Source organism: Nyctereutes procyonoides, unplaced genomic scaffold (genome assembly GCF_905146905.1).
Source record: "Nyctereutes procyonoides isolate TBG_1078 unplaced genomic scaffold, NYPRO_anot_genome, whole genome shotgun sequence".
Classification (NCBI taxonomy): domain Eukaryota; kingdom Metazoa; phylum Chordata; class Mammalia; order Carnivora; family Canidae; genus Nyctereutes; species Nyctereutes procyonoides.
In genome coordinates, this window is record NW_026575125.1 from 74,074,448 (window position 1) to 74,099,208 (window position 24,761).

The 24,761-nt window shown below is 39.4% G+C and overlaps 1 protein-coding gene across 1 annotated transcript in view; it reads left to right on the top strand.

The window, feature by feature from the left end:
* The first annotated feature begins 1,207 nt into the window (after positions 1–1,207).
* The window catches only part of ARMCX5 (armadillo repeat containing X-linked 5), a 74,297-nt gene continuing 50,743 nt past the window's right edge, over positions 1,208–24,761 (top strand). The window contains exons 1-2 of the mRNA XM_055338069.1: positions 1,208–1,347; positions 3,241–4,888. Coding sequence (XP_055194044.1) covers positions 1,208–1,347; positions 3,241–4,888 — 1,788 coding nt within the window. The remainder of the gene's footprint in view (positions 1,348–3,240; positions 4,889–24,761) is intronic.

A 24,761-nucleotide genomic window follows, 5' to 3' on the forward strand; every position in this document is an offset into this window, starting at 1 on the left:
ATAAATAAATAAATTTAAAAAAATTAAAAAAAATCAAAAAAAGCCCATGATGTTTGATATTGTTCAGCAAGTCAGACCAGAGTAGTCTTCCAGACGCCAAGCCCACAGTATCCCATTTTGTGCAGAGAATTAAGTCCTTGGCGCTTCAGCTTGAGGTGTCTTCTCTCATTGACGGCTTTTGGAATAGATTAGAATGTACCCTCTTCCCTCAGTCTTGAGCCTCTTTGTCAACCCTCTCATCCCCTCCCCCAACCCGCCTCTTTAGGTGGACCTAGGACTTTGGAAAGTGTGTAAGACACTGAGGTGTCCTTCCGCATGGTCGGGGCAGAGCGGAGTCAGCGACGCCACCGCCTGATAATCCACATGCGCTTCAGTTCAAGAAAAAAAAAAGTGTTGGCTTGGTTGGGGGAAGATCCTGAAAGAAGGGAACTAATGCTGAGACCCTTTAGTGTTGGTCTGCTTCTCTCAGTATCGCGCCGCTTGTTCTACGTTCAGATTGCCGCTCCAGCTCTTACCAGGATGAGAAAAGGCTAGAGTTGAGCTCACCGACAGAGGGCGCAGTGGCGCTATACAAAGCTTAGTATCACTCCGCTTCTGTAAGGCCGGATCGCCTTACACAACTCTCCAGAGACTGCGGCTGCGGATATGGGTACGGGGACGTGGCAAAGCAAAGTCTGCGGAGGAGAAGGTAGCTGTTAATTAGTCACTAGACGTGGGTATCCGAGGAGCTTTGGGTAGGGGAGGAAGGGAATACCAAAAAGTGGCAATTGTTTGCCAGTTACGGCCCTTAATATGACAAAGCAGGTTTCACGTCCGAAATCCCAGGTGCCGGGCCAATCCCCAAACACAGTCGCCGCCATTGTCTCGAGTCCTCGTGTCCAGCTGACTGTCCGTCCCTCTTTCTGTAGGGCACAGCACCCCCTGAGGCAAGGAAATAAGAGAACTGCCTCTGATCCAAGCAGAGCAGGTCAGTGAGAAGGCGGGCATCTCTTGGGAGTGTGGATATGGGTATCAGAGAGAAATCTGGGAAAAGTGATCTATCTGGTCGTGGGGCGCGGGCGGTGAAAGGGAGAGGGGGATGGGTAATTTGAGTGGCACGCAACTATAAATTTAAAATGATCTTGCTAGCTTGATTTCCAGACACTAACTCCACCTCCGACCGTATTTGGGAAGGTAAAGGAGTATAGTAGCGGCTTCTAGCGGAGAAATGGCGGTTTGTATAATAGAAGGAGGGGTTGTTGCTGTAAGTGAGCGTGGTTGTCGGGAACCCTGGGAGGGAGAGTGTAAAAAGAAGTTTCAAGTGTTTGATAATCAAGGCCCTGGATTAGAAAATGGTCTCATGTCCTGGTACTAGTCTGACCATTAATAACCAAGTCTCTCTCACTGCCTTTTTGTTTGGTCTTTGGGTGTGTATCATGCGTTTACATATTTAGGTCTGTTCCGAAGTTTTCGGTACAGATGTTTTTGTAAAGATCTGTAGAGGGCCTTGGACCTCAGAGGGAGGGGATAAGAAAAGGACGCTTGGCCTAATTTCTGTGGAGTGGGCAGTGTTTGGAGTTGGTAGATGGCTAAGACTAGAACAGGCAGGAATCTAGGTGAAACTCCAGATCTCCTTTCTACATGCTTTGTAAACAGTCCTCCCTTACTCCTGCTGTGTTGCAGAAAATGATAGGCTTTAGGGAGAGGAAGGAAACAAATGCTTAGATGAAATTTGGAGATAATACTTTTCATTTATTTGCAGCCAATTTCCATGGCTTGTCTGAGCATTCCATCTCTACTACCACCATCACTATCTTGTTAGGGATGTTGGAGTTGTCTGTGTAGGGGAATTGTCAGACTTTAGGAGTGGAGCAGAGGAACATGAAGGGAGAGGGAGGAAGAAAGGGACACAGAAAATTTTGGCAAACAGGTACCTGTCTCCAGAAAGGATAGGTGTCCCAGGTGCCGATCTCTCCTAAGGAATTAGTCTCCATTGTCTCATGTGTCTTCATTTACTTATCACCACATTTGTGACTCTCTGGATATGGACCCATCTCCAGGTCTGTGGAACTCTGTTGTGAAGGTTTACAAATGGTAACCCAGCTTGAACCTAGGAAATAATGAAAAGAAACATGCCCTGTATCTGTTAACGATTGGTGTGAGGGTAGACAGGAGAAGATTGAGACTAGGGAATTCTATTCTCTTTTGTTTTGCCAGTTTACTAACCTCTCTTTGGTTCCCTGCTGATTTAGATAGGAGTCTTTGAAAGCTTTGGGAGTACAGAAGGGTAACACTTGTTTTTCTGATTTCCCACTTGGTTTTCCTATTTTTATGCTTCACCTAAGCCAATTTTAAACTAGAGAAATGAAAGGACAGTCACTGAATAGTAAAATGGTGGGCAACAGGGAGAAGGAGGATCAGTCCTGAATTAGGGCGATGGTGGTATGGGACCAGAAGGAGGGAAACATTACACAAACTACAAATACAGGGACTAGACCAAGGACCAAGATCTTTCTACCATGAGGTCAGTGTCCATATCTTCTGATTTGTTTATTTGTCCATTGATCTGCCTGTAGGTCTGCCATAGGGCTTGTCAACATCGGAAGCAAGGAAAGGAGGAGAAAATTACTCCAGATCAGTGAAGTTTGGTATGAATATGGAGACTTCCTCAGTAGACGTGTAGGATGAAGTAGTAGTCCAGCAGGGATAAAGAGTCAGTCTAGGGATTCCTTAGTCTCTCTCATTCCCATTAAGCTTTCCCACTCCATACTCCTGTTTTGTGTCTAGAAAGAAAATTAGTAGCACCTGAAGTTTTGTAGAGAGTGTGAAATGAGGAGAGAGAGAGTTTGATAATTATCTACCTCTCCCACTTGGCCCTGAATGTTCATACTCTCCTGTCTCTCTGTGCTAATCAGCATAAGAAATACATTGGAAGAGACTCAAAGCCCCATTTCCTTCCTCCACTCCTAGGTCCAACTTCAGTGGCAGATCTGGTGGCCTTGGAGTGGCTGAAGACCACCACCCTCCACAGGGCTGCGCTCAGGCACAAAGCCATTCTTCCCTTCCCTGAGTGAGCTTCCTCTGCACGTTGTTTATATCATTGGCAGAGCTTGTAGGTGGAAAGGGGGCTGAGTGACGAATGGACTTTGTATGAAAACACCAACCTGGGACAGACCTTCAGTGAAGGCTGAGACGGGGTTGGGGTATATAACTTGGCCTTGCCTTTAACTTGGATCATGACTGGCTCTGAGGCTGAGGCAGGGGCAGAGCAGGTGCTGGGACTGCCCTAAAAGCTGGAATCAGTAGCCCTGCCAACCCTAGAGCCAAGGCTAGGATCCAGGCCAAGGCAGTGGGTGAGGCAGAACTGGAAACAGGAACAGTGACCCAGGCCAAGGCTGGGGATGGAGCAGTGGCCAGGACACAGACAGTGACCTGCACTGAGGCCGTGGCTGTGACAAGGGATGTGGGCAAGATGGAAACTATGACTAAGAATAGAGTCATGACTGAGACTAAGGCAAAATCCGTGGCAGAACCAGGTATAGTGCTCCAAACCAAGTCAAAGGTGATGCCTATGGCCAGGGTCAGTGCAGTGACCAAGTGTGAAGTCAAGCCTGCTGCTGGAAGTAAAACTGCTATCAGGTCCTTTGCCAAGGCTGATGATAAGGCCAGTATTGAGTCCAGGCCCGAGAGAAAGAGAGAGGACGACATCAAATTCAGGGCTGAGGCTGGGGACAGAGCTGGTATTATAATCGAGTCCAGTGATGAGGATGAAGAAAATGTCTGCTCCTGGTTCTGGACCGGAGAAGAGCCTAGTGTAGGATCCTGGTTCTGGCCTGAAGAGGAGACTCCTTCTCAAGTTTATAAGCCTCCACCTAAGATCCAGGAAAAGCCCAAGCCCATACCCAAACCTGAACTCACCATAAAGCAAAAAGCAGCAGCGTGGTCAAGGGCCAGGTATAGTGTCCTAGTCCCAATAGAGGGAGGGGAGCGATCCTTGCCTCCAGAAGGGAATTGGACTCTGGTTGAGACCTTGATTGAAACTCCTCTGGGAATTCGGCCTCTGACCAAGATCCCACCCTATAAAGGGCCCTACTTCCAAACCTTAGCTGAGATAAAAAACCAAGTTAAGTATAGGGAAAAGTATGGGCCCAATCCAAGAGCCTGCCGCTGTAAATCACGTGACTTTAGTTTGGAGCCTAAAGAGTTTGATAAACTCGTTGCCCTACTTAAGTTAACTAAGGATCCTTTTATTCATGAAATAGCTACTATGATAATGGGCATCAGTCCTGCTTATCCATTTACCCAAGATATAATTCATGATGTAGGTATTACTGTTATGATTGAAAACTTGGTCAGTAATCCCAATGTTACAGAACACCCTAGAGCTTTAAATATGGTAGATGATAACTCTGAGTCTTCTGAAGAACGAAAACCGGCAGAGTCATACATACATCAAGTTTGTAAGGACATAATCTCTTATCCATTGAACTCCCCTGTGCAACTGGCTGGACTAAAATTATTAGTGCACCTGAGTGTGAAATTTGAGGATCACCATATAATTGCAAATTACATTCCAGATTTCCTTACTTTGTTAAACAATGGAAGTGTCAAAACTAAGTTTTATGTTTTAAAAGTCTTCTTGCGCTTGTCTAAAAATCAAGCCAATACAAGAGAACTGATTAGTGCCAAAGTACTATCATCATTGGTCGCACCCTTTAACAAGAATGAGTCAAAGGCCAATATTCTTAGTATCATTGAAATATTTGAGAATATAAATTTCCAATTCAAAAAGAAGGCGAAGCTGTTTACTAAGGAAGAGTTCACTAAATCTGAGCTTATTTCCATATTCCAGGAAGCAAAAGAGTTTGGTCAGAAACTCCAAGACTTAGCAGAGCACAGTGATCCTGAGGTGAGAGATAAAGTTATACGATTAATACTCAAACTCTGAATAGCTGTATGTTCTCACAAAACCGTGAACAATTTTTTTGGTGTTGTAATATGAAGCCATGCATATTATAATTGTAAGTTAAATATTTATGTTATTTCTATTGATTGAAGGAAGCGATTTTATGGATACCAAATGATCTTGAGAGCTTTGAGTGTTTGTTGATTTTTATTGTGCTATATAAATTGAGATATTTTTAGTATTTCTGCAACATTACCTGATAATGAATCTATTCATCCTGAGTAGCTATATTTCTGTGCTTTATATTGACATAAGTGTATTCATTTGAGACTTTATTTACATGTTAATAAAGTTATACGCTAAAACTGATGAAAACATTGTCGTAGTTCTTCAGTTGAAGTCTAGTTAGAGGGATCCCTGGGTGGCGCAGCGGTTTAGCGCCTGCCTTTGGCCCAGGGCAGGATCCTGGAGACCCGGGATCGAATCCCACGTCGGGCTCCCGGTGCATGGAGCCTGCTTCTCCCTCTGCCTATGTCTCTGCCTCCCTCTCTCTCTGTGTGACTATCATAAATAAATAAAAATTAAAAACAAAACAAAAAAACATTATGAAGTCTAGTTAGAAGGATAAAGCACAATTACCACAAAGATGATAAAGAGTACTGTCTGTGTGTGTGGGAGGGAGGGTACAAACAAAATAGGTTCACATAGATCCTGTAGTTTCAGTGTGTTCAAGGAATGGAATCACTCAATACCATGAGAGAGGACTATGCTACTAGATGACATTCTGGGCTCATCTGGGGAAGGGGGTGAGGACACAGTCCTAGGAGAAAGGGAACATATATACTTTCATTCCAGTCTGAGTCCCAGAACCTCTGTTCACCCTTTAACATAGGATATCTCATCAGGATACCTTGAAGCTTTTTAAGTCCCAGGAGGATTCCTGGTTCTCACCCCCATTCAGCAAAGACATGGGAGTATGATTCTGAAAGGATCCAGCCCTACCATGCCCTCAAACTCCAGGTACCCCCATCAAGGTACCAGGTTTACTGCTTCATCCCCTGTAGTCCTGGGCCTTAAAGAAAGGTCTTCCTGGAGACCAACTACAAAAACTGCTTCATGGATAGTCTCATTTGTCCTGTCTTGGTGACTGTTTACTCTCATCCTTGCTTTTATTTGCTTGCCAGTACTTTGGGCTTGGCACTTTGCACCTATCCTGGTGGCAGCACCTTGTTTGTGCTGACCCCTTTTGGTCAGATTTCAGCAAGCTGAGCTCAGTGAGATGGCTATAGGATTCCAAAGTCCTTTAGGGATGTGTGGTTAGGAAGAAATTAATTCCCCTAGTTCCATTATCCTATCTATTGGTGCAGGTTACAGAGCTGAAGCCTTGTCTGTACTGCTTCAGCTCCTCCTGTCTATACTTAATGAAAGCTAGGTTCTGGCTGGGGGTTACTGGCATAGATTTCAGAGTATAGATTGGGATCTGGGATCATCTCTGCCTCCTTTTCTGTTATTGTTCTCTTTCCTTTACTACCAAGAATTGAGAAATATAGATATTAGGATCAGTGTACAAATACTAGTCTTTCTTTTATTTAAACTTCCTCTTGTTCCTAGTTTATGTTTTTGATGGGAGACCTAAACTGAAAAACTTGAACAAGGTTTCATATACTCCTAGTTTTAGAAGCCATGCCTAGTTTAATTTCCATTAAGGTCAGTTCTGAACTCATCTTTTATACACTTAGGAATTGGAATGAAGGATAACTGGCCACACATGTACATTAAGTGTGAAAAAAGTAGGGCTTTTGCAATGTGTAATTGCAGCTTAGATTTTTGAAGTTCTTTGTAATTTTTTTTAAGTAGGCTCCATTAAGCATTGAGTCCAACACAGGGCTTGAACTCACAACCCTGAAATCAAGACCAGAGCTAAGATCTAGAGTCAGATGCTTAACCTATTGAGCCACCCAGGCGCTTGTTTATAATTTGTTTTTTAATCCCCTGGAATTCCAAATATGTGTACTAATTTCAGAGTTGGGGTTGTCACAATACAATTGGACCAGGCCCTTTGGAAATACTCTGTATCTCAAATGCCCTATGGAGCACACAATCAGTTGATATCTATGGAATTTTCCATCAGCTAAAGAGTGGGGTATGCAGCTATTTGTTTCAAAGCAAGAAGCTGATGGTTTCTCCTTGGGTGGGAATTAGGGGAGACATTCATTTCCTAAATTGTTCCTGGGGTGTGCTTGAAGTCAAAACCCTATTGCTCATCCCTTGTTTCACTCCTTTCCTGGAAAAATAATTCAGGCAACTCCATGTAGTATCAGGGCTGATCTGATACTACTTCTAAAATGTTGCTGCCTGGGAGTAAAAATCAGGTTGGATTTCTCATCTTCCTGTTATGAAGTGATCTTCCTACAGCACAGCTGGACTGTTAGCACACACTGACACTGTCTACCATACCCTCAATTTTAAAAGAGGACTTTTCTATGGGAATTCATCTATACAATATCACCAAATTCCCCAGTAAGACTTTCAGAGCTCTGTATCCTTCAGCACCTTTCTATTTTTCCCATTATATCCCACCATGTGGCCTACATTCAAACCACAATGGGCCAATGTTTCCATACTTTTAATGCACTTTCCTGCTTTTGTTTGTTTGCTTAGGCCAACTGCAATGCTTTTACAAACCTTTTTTTTTTTTCTTTTTTTGCTTTTGGGCATACTACTCATTCCTTTTAAGGTCAGCTCAAATGCAAAGTTGTTTTGAAGTCTTCCCTGAGGTGCTTATCCTCCTTGTGTCCATGTTGGAATTAATAGCCCCTTCTGCATTTCCAAAGTTTTTTATTTACTCCTTTATTTTAGCATTTGTGTCTTTATATTGTGCCTTGGAATCTTCTTAGTAAGTTGGAGCTTGTATTTAGAGTCAGCATAGAGGGGGAAGCTTGGGCTTTGAGAATGTCTGAATTTCAAAGCCTGAACTTTTTATTATGTATAGTAATAATAATTATTAATACTTATACATTCATTAAGTGTTTACTGTGTGCCAGATACCATCCTATGTGCTTTACTTGTACTAACTCATTTAAATTCTAAAACATCCCTATGGAGTAGGTCCCCCTATCCACATTTTACATGGAGAAAGCTGATATACTGATTGGTTAACTAACTTGCCCAAGTTCATTGAGTTGGTTAGCAGCAGAGCTGAGATTCAAACCTTTGCAGTCTGAGTCTGGAGCCAGCATATGTACCCACTTTGTAACTCCATAACCCCACATAGCTCTTAGTAATGTACATGGCCCGTCTCAAACTTAAGTTTGAGTGATGTAAGACTGCACAGGTCCCTTATCTCTTCTGCTTTGTTCCTGTAGGACACCTCCCGGCTTTATCTTCATTCCCTACCCAACTAAGCATTTATGGTCCATCATTTTCAACATGTTTTTAAGTACTTTTTAGCGTGGTAAAATACATATAACATGAAAATTGCCATTTTAATGACTTTTATGTGCACAATTCAGTGACGTTAATTGCATTCACAATGTTGTGCAGCCATCAGTACTATCTATTTCCAAACTTTTTCATCACCCAAAAGAGAAACTATATAAACCATTAAGCAGTAACTCTCAATTCTCTCCTCCCTTCAGCCCCTGGTAATTCCTAATCTACTTTCTGTATCCATGAAAATGCCTATTCTGAATATTTCTTTTATATATAAATATATTTTTATTGAAGTTCAGTTTGCCAACATATAGTATAATGCCCAGTGCTCATGCCATCAAGTCCCCTCCTCAGTGCCCGTCATCCAGTCACCCCATACCCCCACCCGCCTCCCCTTCCACTACCCATTGTTCATTTCCCTGAATATTTATTATAGGTAGAATCATATGATTTTGTTCTTTTGTGTCTGGTTTATTTCATTTAGCATGTTTTTAGTGTTTATCCATGTTCAGGCACCTGGGTGGCTCAGTCAGTTAATCATCTGTCTTAGCTCAGGTCATGATCCTAGGGCCCTGGGATTGAGCCCCGAGTGGCGGGGGTGTTGGCTCCGTCCCTCAGCACAGAGTCTGCTTCTCCCTCTCCCTCTGCCCCTCCCCCTTTCCCATGTGTACACTCTCTCTCCAAAAATAAAGTTTATCCATGTTGTAGCATGTATTAGAACTTTATTCCTTTTTTGTGCCTGAGTATTCCACTGTGTGTGTGTGTCTGCATATCTGTGTATCTGTGTGTGTGCACCAAATTTTGTATATACTTTATCTGTTGATGGGCACTTAAGTTGTTTCCACTTATTGGCTATTATAAATAATACTGCAGTGAACATTGGTGAACAAGTATCTGTTTGAATCTCTTCTTTCAAAATTTTTATTTTTATTATTTTTTTAAAGATTTTATTTTATTTATTCATGAGAGACACAGAGAGAGAGAGGCAGAGACACAGGCAGAGAGAGAAGCAGGCCCCATGTAGGGAGCCCAATATGGGACTTGATCCCAGGACTCCAGGACCACACCCTGGGCCGAAGGCAGGTACTAAACCGCTGAGCCATCCAGGGATCCCCTGCTTTCAAAATTTTTAAATATAAACCTAGAACTAGAATTTCTGAGCCATATAATAATTTTATGTTAAGCAATTTGAGGAACTACCCAATTTTTCCACCGCAGCTGCACCATTTAACAATTCCATTAGCAACAGCAGGGGTTCTAGTTTATCTACATCCTTAGCAATACTTGTTATTTTACATTTTTAGTAGCTATCCTAGTAGGTATGAAGTACAATTTCATGGTAGTTTTCATTTGCATTTCCCTAATGACTAATGGTGTTGGGCATTTTTTCATGTGTTTATTGGCTATTTGCATATCTTCTTTGGAGTAATGTCTAGTCAAGTTCTCTGCCTATTTTTAAATTGAGTTGTTTTGTTGTTATATTGTAGTACTTTATATATTAAGGATACAAGTCACTTATTAGCTATATGATGTCGTGGCCGGCGCGAGAAGGTCCGGATTCAGGAACCGAGGGCAAGGGGATGAGAAAGAAACAAGAGACTAAAAGTTCATGGGATAGGAGGTTCCATGCAGCTGATGGCTGCAATGGACAAGCTTTATTTTTACATGTAGAGTTTATATAGCCTCCGTAAGCAGGCGGCTTATTTCTTTAAGGAGAAGTACATCTCGCGCACAAACATACATTGTTTTTAAAACTAACACCTGTTATTTGTTTAAGCAATAGAGCATGAATGCCACATTTAGACTAAACAGTGAGGTTTGTTTATTAAGTAATGTCTGCCAAGGCGGTCATGTGTCAGGCCACCTCCTTGCTTACTTTGTGGGAACTTGTCTCGATAACATTTTAAAGGAGAAGCAAATATGTACTTTTACTTCCATAAGGGGGAAGAATTAGGTGCAGTCCCAGCGGGTTGGCTAGGTATGACAAGGAGCCTTTGCTCAACCTGGAACCTTGCCTCGCACCGCGGGACCACTCCCAACAATATGATTTGCAAGTATTTTACTCTAGGTTTTTTAATGTTAATGATGTCCTTTGATGCATAAAAGTTTTTAATTGTGATGATGTCAGATTTATCTATTTTTTGTCTTTTGTTGCTTGTGCTTTTGGTGTCATATCTAAGAATACATTGCCAGATCCAAAAGCCAGGAAGATTTATTCTTGTTTTCTTCTGAGAGTTTTATAGTTGTAACTTATATTTAACTCATTGATCCCTTTTGAGTTGATTTTTGCATATGAAATGAAGAAAGGATCCAACTCATATTTTTACATATGGGAATCCAGTTGTCTCAGCACCATTTGATGAATAATATAGTCTTTCTCCATTTAATGGACTTGGCACTCTTGTCAAAATCAATTTGCCATAGACATATTGGTTTATTTTGGGACTCTCAATTCTGTTCCATTCATCTCTATGTCTATCTTATACCTGTACCACAGGGTTTTGATTACTGTAGCTTTGTAATAAGTTTAGAAATCAAAAGTGTAAGTGCTCCAACTTTTTGTTCTTTAAAAAAATTTTTTTAGAATCTGAATCCCTTTCCATTCCATTTGAATTTTAGGATCAGCTTTTCCATTTACATCACAGAGGCCATTGAGTTTTTTATGTATATTTTTTATTGAAGTTCGATTTGACAACATATAACACCCAGTACTCATCCTGTCAAGTGCCCCCCTCAGTGCCTGTCACCCAGTCACTCCATCCCCCTACATTGGGATTTTAATAGGGATTGCATTGAATCAGTGGATTGCTTTGGGGATATTGCTATCTCAACAACATTAAGTCTTCCAATCTATGGACATGGGATACCTTTATATTCATGTAAATCCTTAAATCCTTTTAGCAGTATTTTGTAGTCTATATACAAGCCTTTCATCTCCTTGGTTACACTTATTCCTAGAGGTTTTATTCTTTTAAATACTAGTGTAAGTGAAATTGCTTCCCTAATTCCCTTCTCAGATTATTCATTGCTGGTATATAGAAACAACTGATTTTTTTGTGTTGATCTTTTGTAAATTTTTGTGTGCTGTAACCTACAACTTTGCTGTATTTGTTTATTAAATTTAGTGGCTTTTTTGGTGAACTCTTTGGGAATTTCTCTATATAGGATTATGTCATCTACAAATAGCAATACTTTTTTTTCTTCCTTTCCTATTTGGATACCTTTTATTTCTTTGTCCTAATTACTGTGGCTAGATCTTCCAGAATAATGTTGAATAACATTGGGGAATATGGGCATGCTTGTCTTTTTCCTGAATTTAGGGGGAAAACTTTTAGTCTTTCATTACTGAGTATAATGTTAGCTGTGGGCTTTTCATAAATGCCCTTTATCATGTTAAGGAAGTTCCCTACTCTGCCTAATATTCTGAAATTTTTTTATCATGAAAGAGTATCAGACTTAATCAAATGTCTTTTTTGCATTAAATGAGGCTGTTATGTGGGTTTTATTGTTGCTGTTCTCTTAAGGTGATGTATTACACTGTTCTAGTAAAGTGATGTATTACATTGATTGACTTACAAATATTTACACTCTTGATTTCTTGGAATAAATCCCTCTTGGTTATGGTGTATAATCCTTTTGATATGCTGTTAGATTTAGTGTGCTAGTATTTAGTTGAGAATTTTTGCAACTATATCTCGTATCTACATTCATAAGGTCTCTTTTGTTCTTTCCTTGTGATATCTTTATCTGGCTTTGGTGTCAGGATAATGCTGGCTTCATAGAATTAGTTAGGAAATGTTCCCTGCTCTGTTTTAGAAAAGTTGAGGATTGGTGTTAATTCTTTAAATATTTGGTACAATACTCCAGTGAAACCATCTGGTCCTGGACTTTTCTTTGTTGGGAGGTTTTTGAGTACAGATGTAATCTCTTTACCATTTATGGTCTGTTGAAATTTTCTATTTCTTCTTAAGTTGGTTTAGGTAATTTGTGTGTTTTGGGGACTTTTATCAGTTTTATCTAGGTTATCTAATTTTTTGTGTACAATGTTTATAGTATTCTTGTAGTTTTTAAAATTTCTGTATGGTTAGTAATAATGCCCCCACCTTCATTTCTGAATTTTGTTATTTGTTGTGTCTTCTCTTTTTCTTTGTCGGTCTAGCTAAAGATTTGTCAGTCTTGTTGATCTTTTCAAAGAACCAACATTTGGTTTTGTTCATTGTCTCTTCTCTACTGTTTTTTTATTCTCTATTTTGTTTATCTCCACTTGAATCTTTATTATTTCCTTTCTTCTGCTAGGTTTGGGTTTCATCTTCTTTTCCTAGTTCCTGAAGATGGAAAGCTAGGTAATTGGGGATTTTTCTTACTTTTTAAAGCACACGTTTACAATGATAAATTTCCTTCTGAACACTGCCCTTGCTGCAAACTGTTAAGATTTCATATATTATTTTTTTTCATTTTCATTCATCTCTAAGTATCTTCTAATTTCCCTGTGACTTTTTCTTTGACCCATTGCCTGTTTAAGACTGTGTTGTTTAATTTCCACACTTGTTAATTTTCCACTTTTCCTTCTGTCATTGATTCTTAGCTTCATCTCTTGTCAGTGGAGATACTTCATATCATCTCAGTCATTTTAAGTTTATTGAGACTTGTTTTGTGTTCTAACATGTCTGGAGTATGTTCCATGTACACCAGAGAAAAATGTGTATCTTGCCGTTGTTTTGTGGAGTATTCTATATATGTCTGATAGGTCTAGTTGATTTATAACACTGCTGAAACCCTCTGTTTCCTTTTCCATATTCTTACCAAATGTTCTACCCATTGAATGTAATGTTGGGAGTCTTCAACTATTATTGTAGAACTGTGAGCCACCCAGATGCCCTATTTTTACCATTTTTAAGCCCACTCTATCTATAGGTTCCTTTAGAACTCTCAACTGCATGAGAGTATATATATTATATATTGTTATTATATATATGAAAAAGAATAATACTTTTTTCAATTCTAACTCCACACACTTTTCCATCTACTACTCCATCTTTCTCTACCCTTTCACAACAGTGTTTTTTCCATTTCTACATTGTTTTTTTTTTCCTGCTTTCTCATCTCTTACTTAGTCCTCACACAATTGCAGTCTAGTTTCTTTCTCTATTCTGTATGGGAACTCTGCCCCAAAACTCTCATCTTCCCTAAAGAAAAGGGACAATTTAATTTTTAAAATATTTTAAGCATGGTATTGGAGATTAATGCATATTTTCTACTTTTGATGTATTCTTCCATGTGGTGGGAACTTCATTAGAATGACAACTGTGATGTTTCTCTGCCTTCACCTTTACTTTTGTTTCTCCATCTTCCCTTTCTCTTTGAAAATTTGCCTTACCACAGAGGGCTGTGTCCTACTTTGCTTTTCCATAATATAAATTTTCATGTGTATATTGGAATAGATCCCCAGTTTCTAACTGGTGGGATATTGTAGCAAATTCTTGGATTTATTTTTAGGGATACTGTTGTCCAAAATTCTAAGTTACATTCATCTGTGTAAAATTTGTCAGTAACAAAGATTCTTTTATTCGGATGTCTGGGTGGCTCAGCGGTTGAGCGTCTGACTTTGGCTCAGGGCATGATCCCGAAGTCCCGGGATGGGTTCCCACATCAGGCTCCCTGCATGGAACCTGCTTCTCCCTCTGCCTATGTTTCTGCCTCTCTCTGTGTGTCTCTCATGAATAAATAAATAAAATCTTTAAAAAAGAGATTCTTTTATTCCCCAGCTTCACAGAGATATTATTAACATAATAACATATGTAAATTTAACTTGTATAACATCATGATTTGATACATGTATATATTGTGAGATGATTACCACTATAAGATTAGGTAACACCACCATTCCCTGACATGATTACCATTTTCTTTGTGGCAATATTTAAGACTTACTCTCTTAACAACTTATTTATATATGTAATACAGTATTGTTAGTTATAGTCACCATGCTGTACATCAGATCACCAGAGCTTATTCATCTTATAGGTGGAAGTTTGTACCCTTTGACCAACATCTCATCTTACCCATCCTCAGCCCCTGGCAACCACCATGCTACTCTCTATTTCTATGAGTTTTTTTATATTCCACATATGAGTAAGAACATACAATATTTGTCTTTCTCTCTCTGGCTTATTTCACATGATGTAATGCCCTCACGGTCCATTGTTACTGTTCTCAAAGGCAGGATTTACATTTTTATGGCTGAATAATATTCTTCTGTATATATGCCCATCACCAAACAACTCATCCAGGGATTCTGAATGAGCTATCCACTGGTGTCCATGTTGGGCTTTCTATTGGACAGGCAGGTTTGGTGTCTGGGTCAGCAAGTGGGCAGATCTCATGCTTGTGTACATGGGGATCCAACTGGTACCTGGTTCCAAGGAGGCAGGCCTGGAGCCTAAGTTCACTGGGGCCTGATGGGCACCAGGGACCACTGGCGTTGGCCTGATGTCTCAGTCCAAAGGGTCCAGTCCTGTACTGGAAGCTGTGAGCCTGGTTTCACAGGAGCCAGCCTGAAGGCTGGGGCCATTGTGGCTGCTCTGGTGATGGGGAAGGCCAGACACATGGTATGTAGGAGCTGTCCTTGAGACTGGATCACAAAGGCTGGCCTGGTGCTAGGGCAGGGCTAAGAGCCTGGATCCATAGGAACTGGCCTAGAAGTAAGGGCTGCACTGGGGTGGACTGAGACTAGTGCTGCAGGAACTAGCCTCGTGCTGGGGTGGATCAAAAGCCTGGGTCTGCAGCGGCCAGCCTGGTGTTGGGCCTAGCTGGGAGCCTGAATTCACAGTGGCTGTTTGATTGCCTGAGGTGATAGGAACCACCTGGGTCTACAGGAGCTGGCAAGCATGAGGATGTGCTGAGAGCCTGGGCCACAGAACCACTTATGGCCTCAGGAGCCAGCCAGCAATGTGGTAACCCAGGAAGCTAGGTATGCAGGAGTCTCCTATGAGCATGGGCCCACAGACACCACCCTAGACCATTGGGGCTGGTTGTTGCCAGGGTGAAGCAGAAGCTTGGGTTTATGAGAACTCTCTGGAATCCTGGTGCCACAAGAAGCCACCTGAAGCCTCAGGAGTTGACAGACACCAGGAGAAATCAGAGGCTTGGGTTTGTGGGAGCCCCCCAGGAGTCTGGTGCTCTGAAAGCTGTCTGGAGCTATGGGAGCCACTTGGGCATGCTGGAGCTGATAGGCACTGAGGTGAGCCAGGAGCCTGAGTTGGCAGGAGCTGACTGGGAACCCAGTGTCATGGGAGATGCCTAAAGCTGTGGAGCTGGTAGGCACTGCAGTGAGCTGGGTGCCTGGTGTTGTGGGAGTCTACAGAGAGCCACTTAGGGCCACAAGAGTTGGCCTTGTGCTGGGACAGTCTGGCTCTGCAGTCTGGTGAAATTGGGTACTCACTTTGCTCTCCGTTTTCCATGGGAAGGATATCTTTCCATGCTGGGCTACTGGGTCTGGGGGTAGATGGAGTTAATATGAATCTATCTTTCCTACCCTCCTCAAAACATATTTTCTTATTTCTATGCTTCACCCAGGTGCTGTCATCCCTCAACTGGAATCCTTGGCTCTTTTGAAGGTATTTTTTGTGCATGGATAGTTATTCAAGTTGATATTTCTAAGGTAGTTGAGTACTAGACAGCTCTTTGCATCTGTGTTGCTGACATCACATCCCTACTTTATTATTTTTTACTCATTTTATCTAGAGTATGGGTAGGGCAATAGGATAGATACTTACTTGGTCCCTCAAACCTCTATTTGTGCAGTATCTTAATACAGTGAGGTTTCAAAAAATTAGACATGATAAATAAATACCTCTTTGTTTTTTTGTTATTTTTTTTCTATTTTTATTTATTTATTTATTTATTTATTTATTTATTTATTTATTTTCTTTTTTTTAATAAATTAATTTTTTTATTGGTGTTCAGTTTACCAACATACAGAATAACACCCAGTGCTCATCCCGAAAGTGTCCCCCTCAGTGCCTGTCACCCATTCACCCCACCCCCCGCCCTCCTCCCCTTCCACCACCCCTAGTTCGTTTCCCAGAGTTAGGAGTCTTTATGTTCTGTCTCCCTTTCTGATATTTCCCACACATTTCTTCTCCCTTCCCTTATATTCCCTTTCACTATTATTTATAAAAATACCTCTTTGAGGGATCCCTGGGTGGCGCAGCGGTTTGGCGCCTGCCTTTGGCCCAGGGCGCGATCCTGGAGACCCGGGATCGAATCCCACATCAGGCTCCTGGTGCATGGAGCCTGCTTCTCCTTCTGCCTGTGTCTCTGCCTCTCTCTCTCTCTCACTGTGTGCCTATCATAAATAAATAAAAAATTTAAAAAAAAATACCTCTTTGAATGCAACTCCAATCCCAGTCCCCTTCCTAGAGGCAACACATATTGTCAGTTTCTAGAACTTTTCTATGCATTGCCTACATACAAAGATATGCAAGTATCCTGAGAATTATTTAAAGTATTAAATTTTGTCATAGTGTATATATTATTCTTTAACATTTTTTCCAATTGTATGATTTAGAGATTTTACCATATGTTTCTATATCTTTCTTATTGCTGTATCATATTTCATGTATTACAATATAATTTTTGTTTCTCTCGGTGATTCCAGGTAGACTTCTGGGTTATAGGTACTTTTAGTTTTAATAGAATTTGAAATATCCTTAGAAAAGTATATCATTTTACACATTGACTATCAGTATATGAGAGTCCCTGGTTCCCCACACACCCACTACCAGTTCTGAGTATTTGCATATTTAAACATATCTGCCAGTCTGATAGAGGCAAAATGATATCACTTTGTTTAGATTAAAATTTTACTAATATTGAAGAAAATATATAAGTTCTGTTAACTCACAGAAAAGAATCAGATGAAGAATATGAATTTCCCCTTTAAGAAAATACAGTGCAGGGACACCTAGGCATGATCGGGTCATGATCTCAGGGTCATGGGATTGAGCCTTATGTTGGGCTCGGTGCTCAGTGCAGAGTCAGCTCCAGATTCTCTCTCTCCTTCTGCTCCTCCCCTCGCTATCTCTCTCTCTCTCTCTCTCTCTCTCAAATAAATAAATAAATAAATAAATAAAATCTTTTAAAAAAAGAAAATACAACTCAAGCTGTAAGCAGATAAATGCTTCTTAGCAGCTTTTTGGGGGCTGTGGAAAAGTCTGAAAAGAAAAAAATTTTTACATAAACTTAAGATTCACAAATCTGTGATGTGCAAAGAAAAGATAAGAATTCTCATAGTGCTACTAAATTTGAGTTTACTATTATATTTTATTATTTTAATTGTTTCAAATATGTGGAGATACTGTTCAGATATTATATAAATCATCAATAATTAGGGGATCCCTGGGTGGCGCAGCGGTTTGGCGCCTGCCTTTGGCCCAGGGCGCGATCCTGGAGACCCGGGATCGAATCCCACGTCGGGCTCCCGGTGCATGGAGCCTGCTTCTCCCTCTGTCTGTGTCTCTGCCTCTCTCTCTCTCTCTCTGTGACTATCATAAATAAAAAAAAAAAATTAAAAAAAAAATGCTTTAAAAATCATCAATAATTAGTGTGGTAAATGAATATTTTGAAGTAAGATTACTAAACTTTTCTAAAGAGAAGGGACACAAGAAGTTATTAACTTATTTATATGGGAGGCAAGGGACGCCTGGGTGGCTCAGCGGTTGAGCGTCTGACTTTTTTTTATGAATTTATTTTTTATTGGTGTTCAATTTGCCAACATATAGAATAGCACCCAGTGCTCATCCCATCAAGTGCCCCCCTCAGTGCCCGTCACCCAGTCACGTCCACCTCCCCGCCCACCTCCCCTTCACCACCCCTAGTTCGTTTCCCAGAGTTAAGAGTCTCTCATGTTCTGTCTCCCTTTCTGGTATTTCCCATTTATTTTTTCTTCTTTCCCATTTATCCCCTTTCACTATTTTTTATATTCTCCAAATGAATGAGACCATATAATGTTTGTCCTTCTCTGATTGACTCATTTCACTCAGCATAATACCCTCCAGTTCCATCCACGTGGAAGCAAATGGTGGGTATTTGTCGTTTCTAATGGTTGAGTAATATTCCATTGTATACATAAACCATATCTTCTTTATCCATTCATCTTTCGTTGGACACCGAGGCTCCTTTCACAGTTTGGCTATTGTGGACATTGCTGCTATAAACATCGGGGTGCAGGTGTCCCGGCGTTTCATTGCATCTGTATCTTTGGGGTAAATCCCCAGCAGGGCAATTGCTGGGTCGTAGGGCAGATCTATTTTTAACTCTTTGAGGAACCTCCACACAGTTTTCCAGAGTGGCTGCACCTGACTTTGGCTCAGGGCATGAAACCAGGGTCCTGGGATTGAGTCCCACATCGGGCTCCCTGCATGGAGTCTGCTTCTCCCTCTGCCTCTGTTTCTGCCTCTCCCTCTCTGTGTCTCTCATGAATAAATAAATAAATAAATAAATAAAACCTTGAAAAAAACCCTAAAAAAAGAAAAACAAAACTTATTTATATGGGAGGCGGAAGAGAAGGAGGAGTGAAGCTTAAAAGCCGACACTAGTCAAAGATCAAAATGTGGAGCCAGCCTTTTGTTACACAGACTATAAAATACCTGTTTTCTTTACCAGTCATAACTAGAAGCATATACAGATAGGTTTCTCTTGTGATTGAAGCAGAATGTCACTTTTGGTTGATCAAACTTCTCTAAAACACATACTTTTGTTCTGGCATCTTTGTCCCAAAAACTAAATGTATCAGAATATCCTGGAGTTGCAAGGATTCAATAAATCAATGGCATAGATATCTTGAGTAACTTAAGTATTGGATTCACTACATCAATACCAGAGTTTGGTGATTAATAGAATGAATATCAAGTATTTTCCTTCAGCGCTTTTAGAGCAAAGCTATTAGGGTTACTCACTTTGCCTTTAAAAATAGCAACATGTTTCAAATGATGTCATCAATAAAGTAAAAGGATGACTCATAGCATAGGAGAAAGTATTTGCAAATTATATGTATGATATGGGTCTGGTACCTAGAATATAAAATGAACTCTTACCACTCAATGAAAAGAAAAATAAAACAAAAAATAGGCAAAGGATTTGAATAGATATTTCTCCAAAAGATATTCAAATAATCAATAATGATTCAAACCAAAACCATGATAATATCAATTCACACCCACTAAATAGCTATAATTCTTTTTTTTTAAAGATGTCATTTATTTATTCATAGAGACAGAGAGAGAGGCAGAGACAGGCAGAGGGAGAAGCAGGCTCCATGCAGGGAGCCCAACGTGGGACTCGATCCAGGGTCTTCAGGATCACACCCTGGGCTGCAGGCGGCGCTAAACCGCTGCGCCACCGGGGCTGCCCGCTATAATTCTTTAAAAAGTGAATAATAGCAAATGTTGGCAAGGATATAGAGGTACTGAACCCTTGTACATTCTGGTGGGAATATAAAAGGGTATAGTCACTATACAAAGCAATTTGGCATTTTTTTCTAGTGTACCATTTTTATTATTTACTTGTTTCTGTTTTTAGTTTTTTTTTTTCTTAGTGACTACTGTGGCAAATATAACACCCAAGTTTGAACTAATATCAACTTAGTTTTAATAGTATACAAAACTCTGCTCTTTTACAATTCTGGTCCCCTCTTTATGTTATTGTCACACATTAGATCTTTTTACATTGTGTATCCATTAACATAGATCTTCAATTATGGTTTTATGCATTTGACTTTTAAAATGCATCAGAAAAAAAAACAAGAAATGACAAACCAAGAATGCAAATAATATTGGCTTTAAAAAATTACTTGACTGTTTTAGAGCAGTTTTAAGTTTACAAAAGCTTAAGGAGAAAGTATAGAAAGCTCCCATATATTACGTCTCTCCCACCACTCTTTTCCCATATAGTTTCCCATATTATTAGTATCTTGCATTAGTGTGATACATTTGTTATAATTGATTAATTACTACATTATTGTTAACTAGAGTCTCTAATATACATTACTGTTCACTTTTTGTGTTGTACATTTCTGTTTTTTTTAATTGTGGTAAGATACACATAACATAAAATTTGCCATTTTAACCAACTTTATGTGTACAATTCATTGGCATTAAGTACATTCACATTGTGTATCAACCATCACCATGTCCATCTCCAGAAACTTTTTGTCATCCCAAACTGAAACTCTCTATCCATTAAACAATAAATTCCCACTTCACTACCCACTCCTGGTCAGCCACTAATGAGCACTATTCTATTTTCTGTCTGTATAACATTGCCAGCTCTAGATATATCACAAAAGTGGAATTTTACATTTGTTACTTTGTATCTGGCTGTTTAATATAGTGTAATATTTTCAAAGTTCATCCTTAAAATATGTCAAAATTTCATTTCTTTGTAAGATAGAATAGTATTTCATTGTTTATATATGCCACATTCTGTTTATCCATTCATCTCTATGTATATTTTGGTTGTTTGCACTCTTTGGCAGTTGAGTTGTGAATAATGCTTCTAAGAACACTGGTTGTACAAATATCTGAATCTCTGCTTTCAGTTGGTTTGGGTTTATAACTAGAAGTGGAATTGTTTCATCATGTGTTAATTCTGTGTTTAATTTTTTGAGGAACTACCATACTGTTTTCCAAAGCAGCTGCACAGTTTTACATTCCTACCAGCAATGCACAGGGGTTTTAAGTTCTCCACATCCTTGCCAACTTGTGTTGTTTTCAGTGGTTTGATTATACCCATCTTAATGTTTGTGAAGTGGTATCTCATGGTTTTCCTTTGTATTTCTCTAATGACTAGTGATCATCCTTTCATGTTCTTTTTGGCCACTTGTATATTCTCTTTGAAAAAGTTCCTATTCAAGGATTTGGCCCTTAAAAATAAACCATTAAAATAGGGTTATTTGGTCTTTCTGTTGTTGTTGAGTTTTAGGAGTTCTTTATATATTTTTGATATTAACCCCTTATCATATTTATGATTCGGAAGTTTTTTCTTCCATCTGTGGATTGTGTTTTCACTCTTAAAAGGATCTTTTGATATGCCAGAGATTTTAATTTTGATGAAGTCCACGTTATCTATTTTTAATGTTTTTGATGTCATATCCAAGAAATCATTGCCAAACCCAATGTCATGAAGTTTTTCCCTATGTTTTTTTCTAAAACTTTCAAAGCTTTAGCTCTCAAGTTTGTCTTTGATCCATTTTGAGTTAATTTTGTATATTGTATAAGGTAAGGGTCAAAATTTAGTCTTTTGCATATGATGTCCAGTTTTCCCAACACCGTTTCTTGAAAAGAATGTCTATTCCTGATTGAATGGTCTTGATACCCTCGTCCTCGTCAGACATCATTTGGCCATATATGCAAGGGTTGCTTTCTGGCCTCTCTATTCTATTTCACTGGTTTATATGTCTGTCTTTATGCCAGAACCATAGTGTTTAGATTACTGAAGCTATTGTAGGAAGCTTTGTGTGATCTTGTGGTTTATAAGAAATAAATATATTTGTGGTCTTTATTCATGATTCCTGGCTTACACCTAAAAACCCATGGGATTTCCTAAGTGATAATAGCAATGGGATCATCTTTTGTCATAATATTTGGTCTCTTGTCCTCAATTCCTGAAATCTTCTTTAAAGCCATTAACATGAAATGGATGTCATGTTATTTATAACACGTACCTTTTTACCACAACTGGGTTTATGTTAATAAGGTGACTTTTGGAAAGCACCCAAGGGTGGTAGCTGACTTATAGAGGAACCTGCCACATGATTAGAGAGTTGGGGGTTCAGTCCAACCCCTCACCCCCCATTTCACCCCTACTTCCTGGAAAGGGAGGAAGGGTCTGGAAGTAGAATCAATCCCCAGTGGTCAATAATTTAATCAGTCATGCCTATATAATAAAACTCCCATAAAGACCTAGAAGGAGAGGGTTCAAAGAGCTTCTGCATTGGCAAACATGAAGATTCTGGGAGACGAGCACTGAGAGAGAGCTTGAAAGCTCCATTCCTCATACTTTGCCCTATGCATTTCTTCCATCTGGCTATTTCTGAGTTATATTTTTTTTTCTTAATGAATGGTAATCCAAAAAATAAAATGTTTTTGTGAGTTCTGTGAGTTGCCCTAGCAAATTAATCAAATTTAAGGAGGGGGTCATTGGGACCTCCCATCTATAGTCTGTCCGTGGGAAGCAGAAATGGTAATCTGGTTTTAAGACTGTCATTCAAAGGTTGAGGGGGTGTAGTCCTATAGGACTGGGATCTGACGCTCTTTCCACGTAGATAGTATCAAAATTGATACACCCTGCTGGTGCCCAAGCATCTCTTAGTGGTGTTGGAACTCTACCCCCACCATACACACACACACATTGGAATTGGTGCCAGAATACCTTTACTTTGAAATTAGGAAAAATGAGTGCCAACTTTTTTTTTCAAGATTATTTTGTTAATTTGGGATCCCTTGAGATTCCATATTAATTTAAGATAGGTTTTCCTATTTCTGCAGAATATATCATTGAGATTTTTAGAAGAATTTTATTTATTTATTATATAGAGAAAGAATGTGCTTTGCACCAGCAGGGGGAGGGGCAGAGAGACAAGGGAGGCAAAGGGGTGGTAGAGGGGGGAGGGAGGAGGGGGCTGGGGGCAGAGGGGGAGGGGTGGGGGGCAGAGAGGGGGTGGGAGGAACAGGCAGAATTCATGCTGAGTATGAGCCAAACTCAGGGCTGTATCTCACAACTCTGAGATCATGACCTGAGCCAAAATCAAGAATTGGATGCTTAGCTGACTGAGCTACCCAGGACACCCCTATGATTGGGATTTTGATAGGGATTGCAGTGGATCTTACAGATCACTTTAGGTAATAGTGACATCTTAACAATGTGAAATCTTATAGTTGATGAACACGAGATGTATTTCCATATATTTATATCTTCAAATTTCTTTTAGCAATGTTTTATAGATTTCAGTGTACAGTCTTTGGCCTGCTTCATTGTGTTCTTGTGTATTGTGTTCTTTTGATGCTATTGTACATGAAATGGCTTTCTGAATTTCTTTTTTAGATTGTTCATTGTTATTGTATAGAAATGCAACCCATTTTGTGTGTTGATTTTGAATCCTGGAACTTTGCTGAATTACTTATTCAATCTTTTTACTAAATATAAGTTTATGCACATTTTCCATTCTTTCATGATTCAGTCTTGGTAGGTTGTGTTTTTATGAGTGTGTTCATTTCCCCTATATTATCCAGTTTTCTTTGTATGCAGTTGTTCATAGTATCTCTTTATAATGCTTTTTATTTTTGTGATATTGGTAAAGTTTCCATTTTAATTTATGATTTTAGTAATTTGAGTCTTCTCTTTTTTTCTTTGTTAACCTAGCCACAAGCTTGTCAATCTTTGTTGATCTTTTGAACTAAGTTTTGGTTTCATTGATTTTTCTCTGTTTTTATATTATATATATTTATTACTTTCTCCCATCTATTAGCTCTGGATTTCATTTGCTATTCTTTTTCTAATTCCTTAAGGTATATGGTTTAGTTGTTGGTTTGAGATATTTCTTCTTCTTTTTTAAAAGATTTTATTTATTCATTAGAGACACACAGAGAGAGGCAGAGATGTAGGCAGAGAGAGAAGCAGGCTCCCCACAGGGAGCCCAATGTGAGACTTGACCCCAGAATTCTGGGATCATACCCTTAGCCGAAGGCAGACATTCATCCACTGAGCCACCCAGGCATCCCAGATCTTTCTTCTTTTTAATGTAAGTAATTAGAACTATAGCACTACTTTGGCTGCATCCCATAGTTATTCCTATGTTTTGTTTTAACTTTCATTTCTTCAGTTATTTTTTACATTTCCTTTGTGATTTTTTCTTTGGCCTTTTGGTTGTTGAAGAGTGTATCATTTAATTTTCACAAATTTGTGAAGTTCCCAATTTTTCTTCTATTGTTGATCTTTAATTTCATTCTAATATGATCAGAAGTGGTATTTTGTTTGATTTCATCCTTTTAAAAATATTAAGACTTGCTTTGTGGTCTTACATATAGTCTATTCTGGAGAATGTTTCATGCGTACTTGAGAAAAATGTGTATCCTGCTGTTGTTGGATGGCATGCTTTTTATGTCTATTAGATCCCATTAGTCTGTAGTGGTATTCAAGTCCCCTATTTGTTTATTATCTTCTGTCTGGTTTTCTATCCATTATTGAAAGTGGGGTTACTGATGTCTTTATTAATGTAGAACTGTCCATTTCTCCTGTCAATTCTGTAATTATTTAATATATTTTGGAAATCTAATGTTTTGTGCATATGTCCATAATTGTTACATTTTCTTAGTGAATCAGCCCTTCCTTTTCAATATATGTCTCTTCTAACAGTTTTTGACTGAGTTTCTTTTTATAGCTCCTG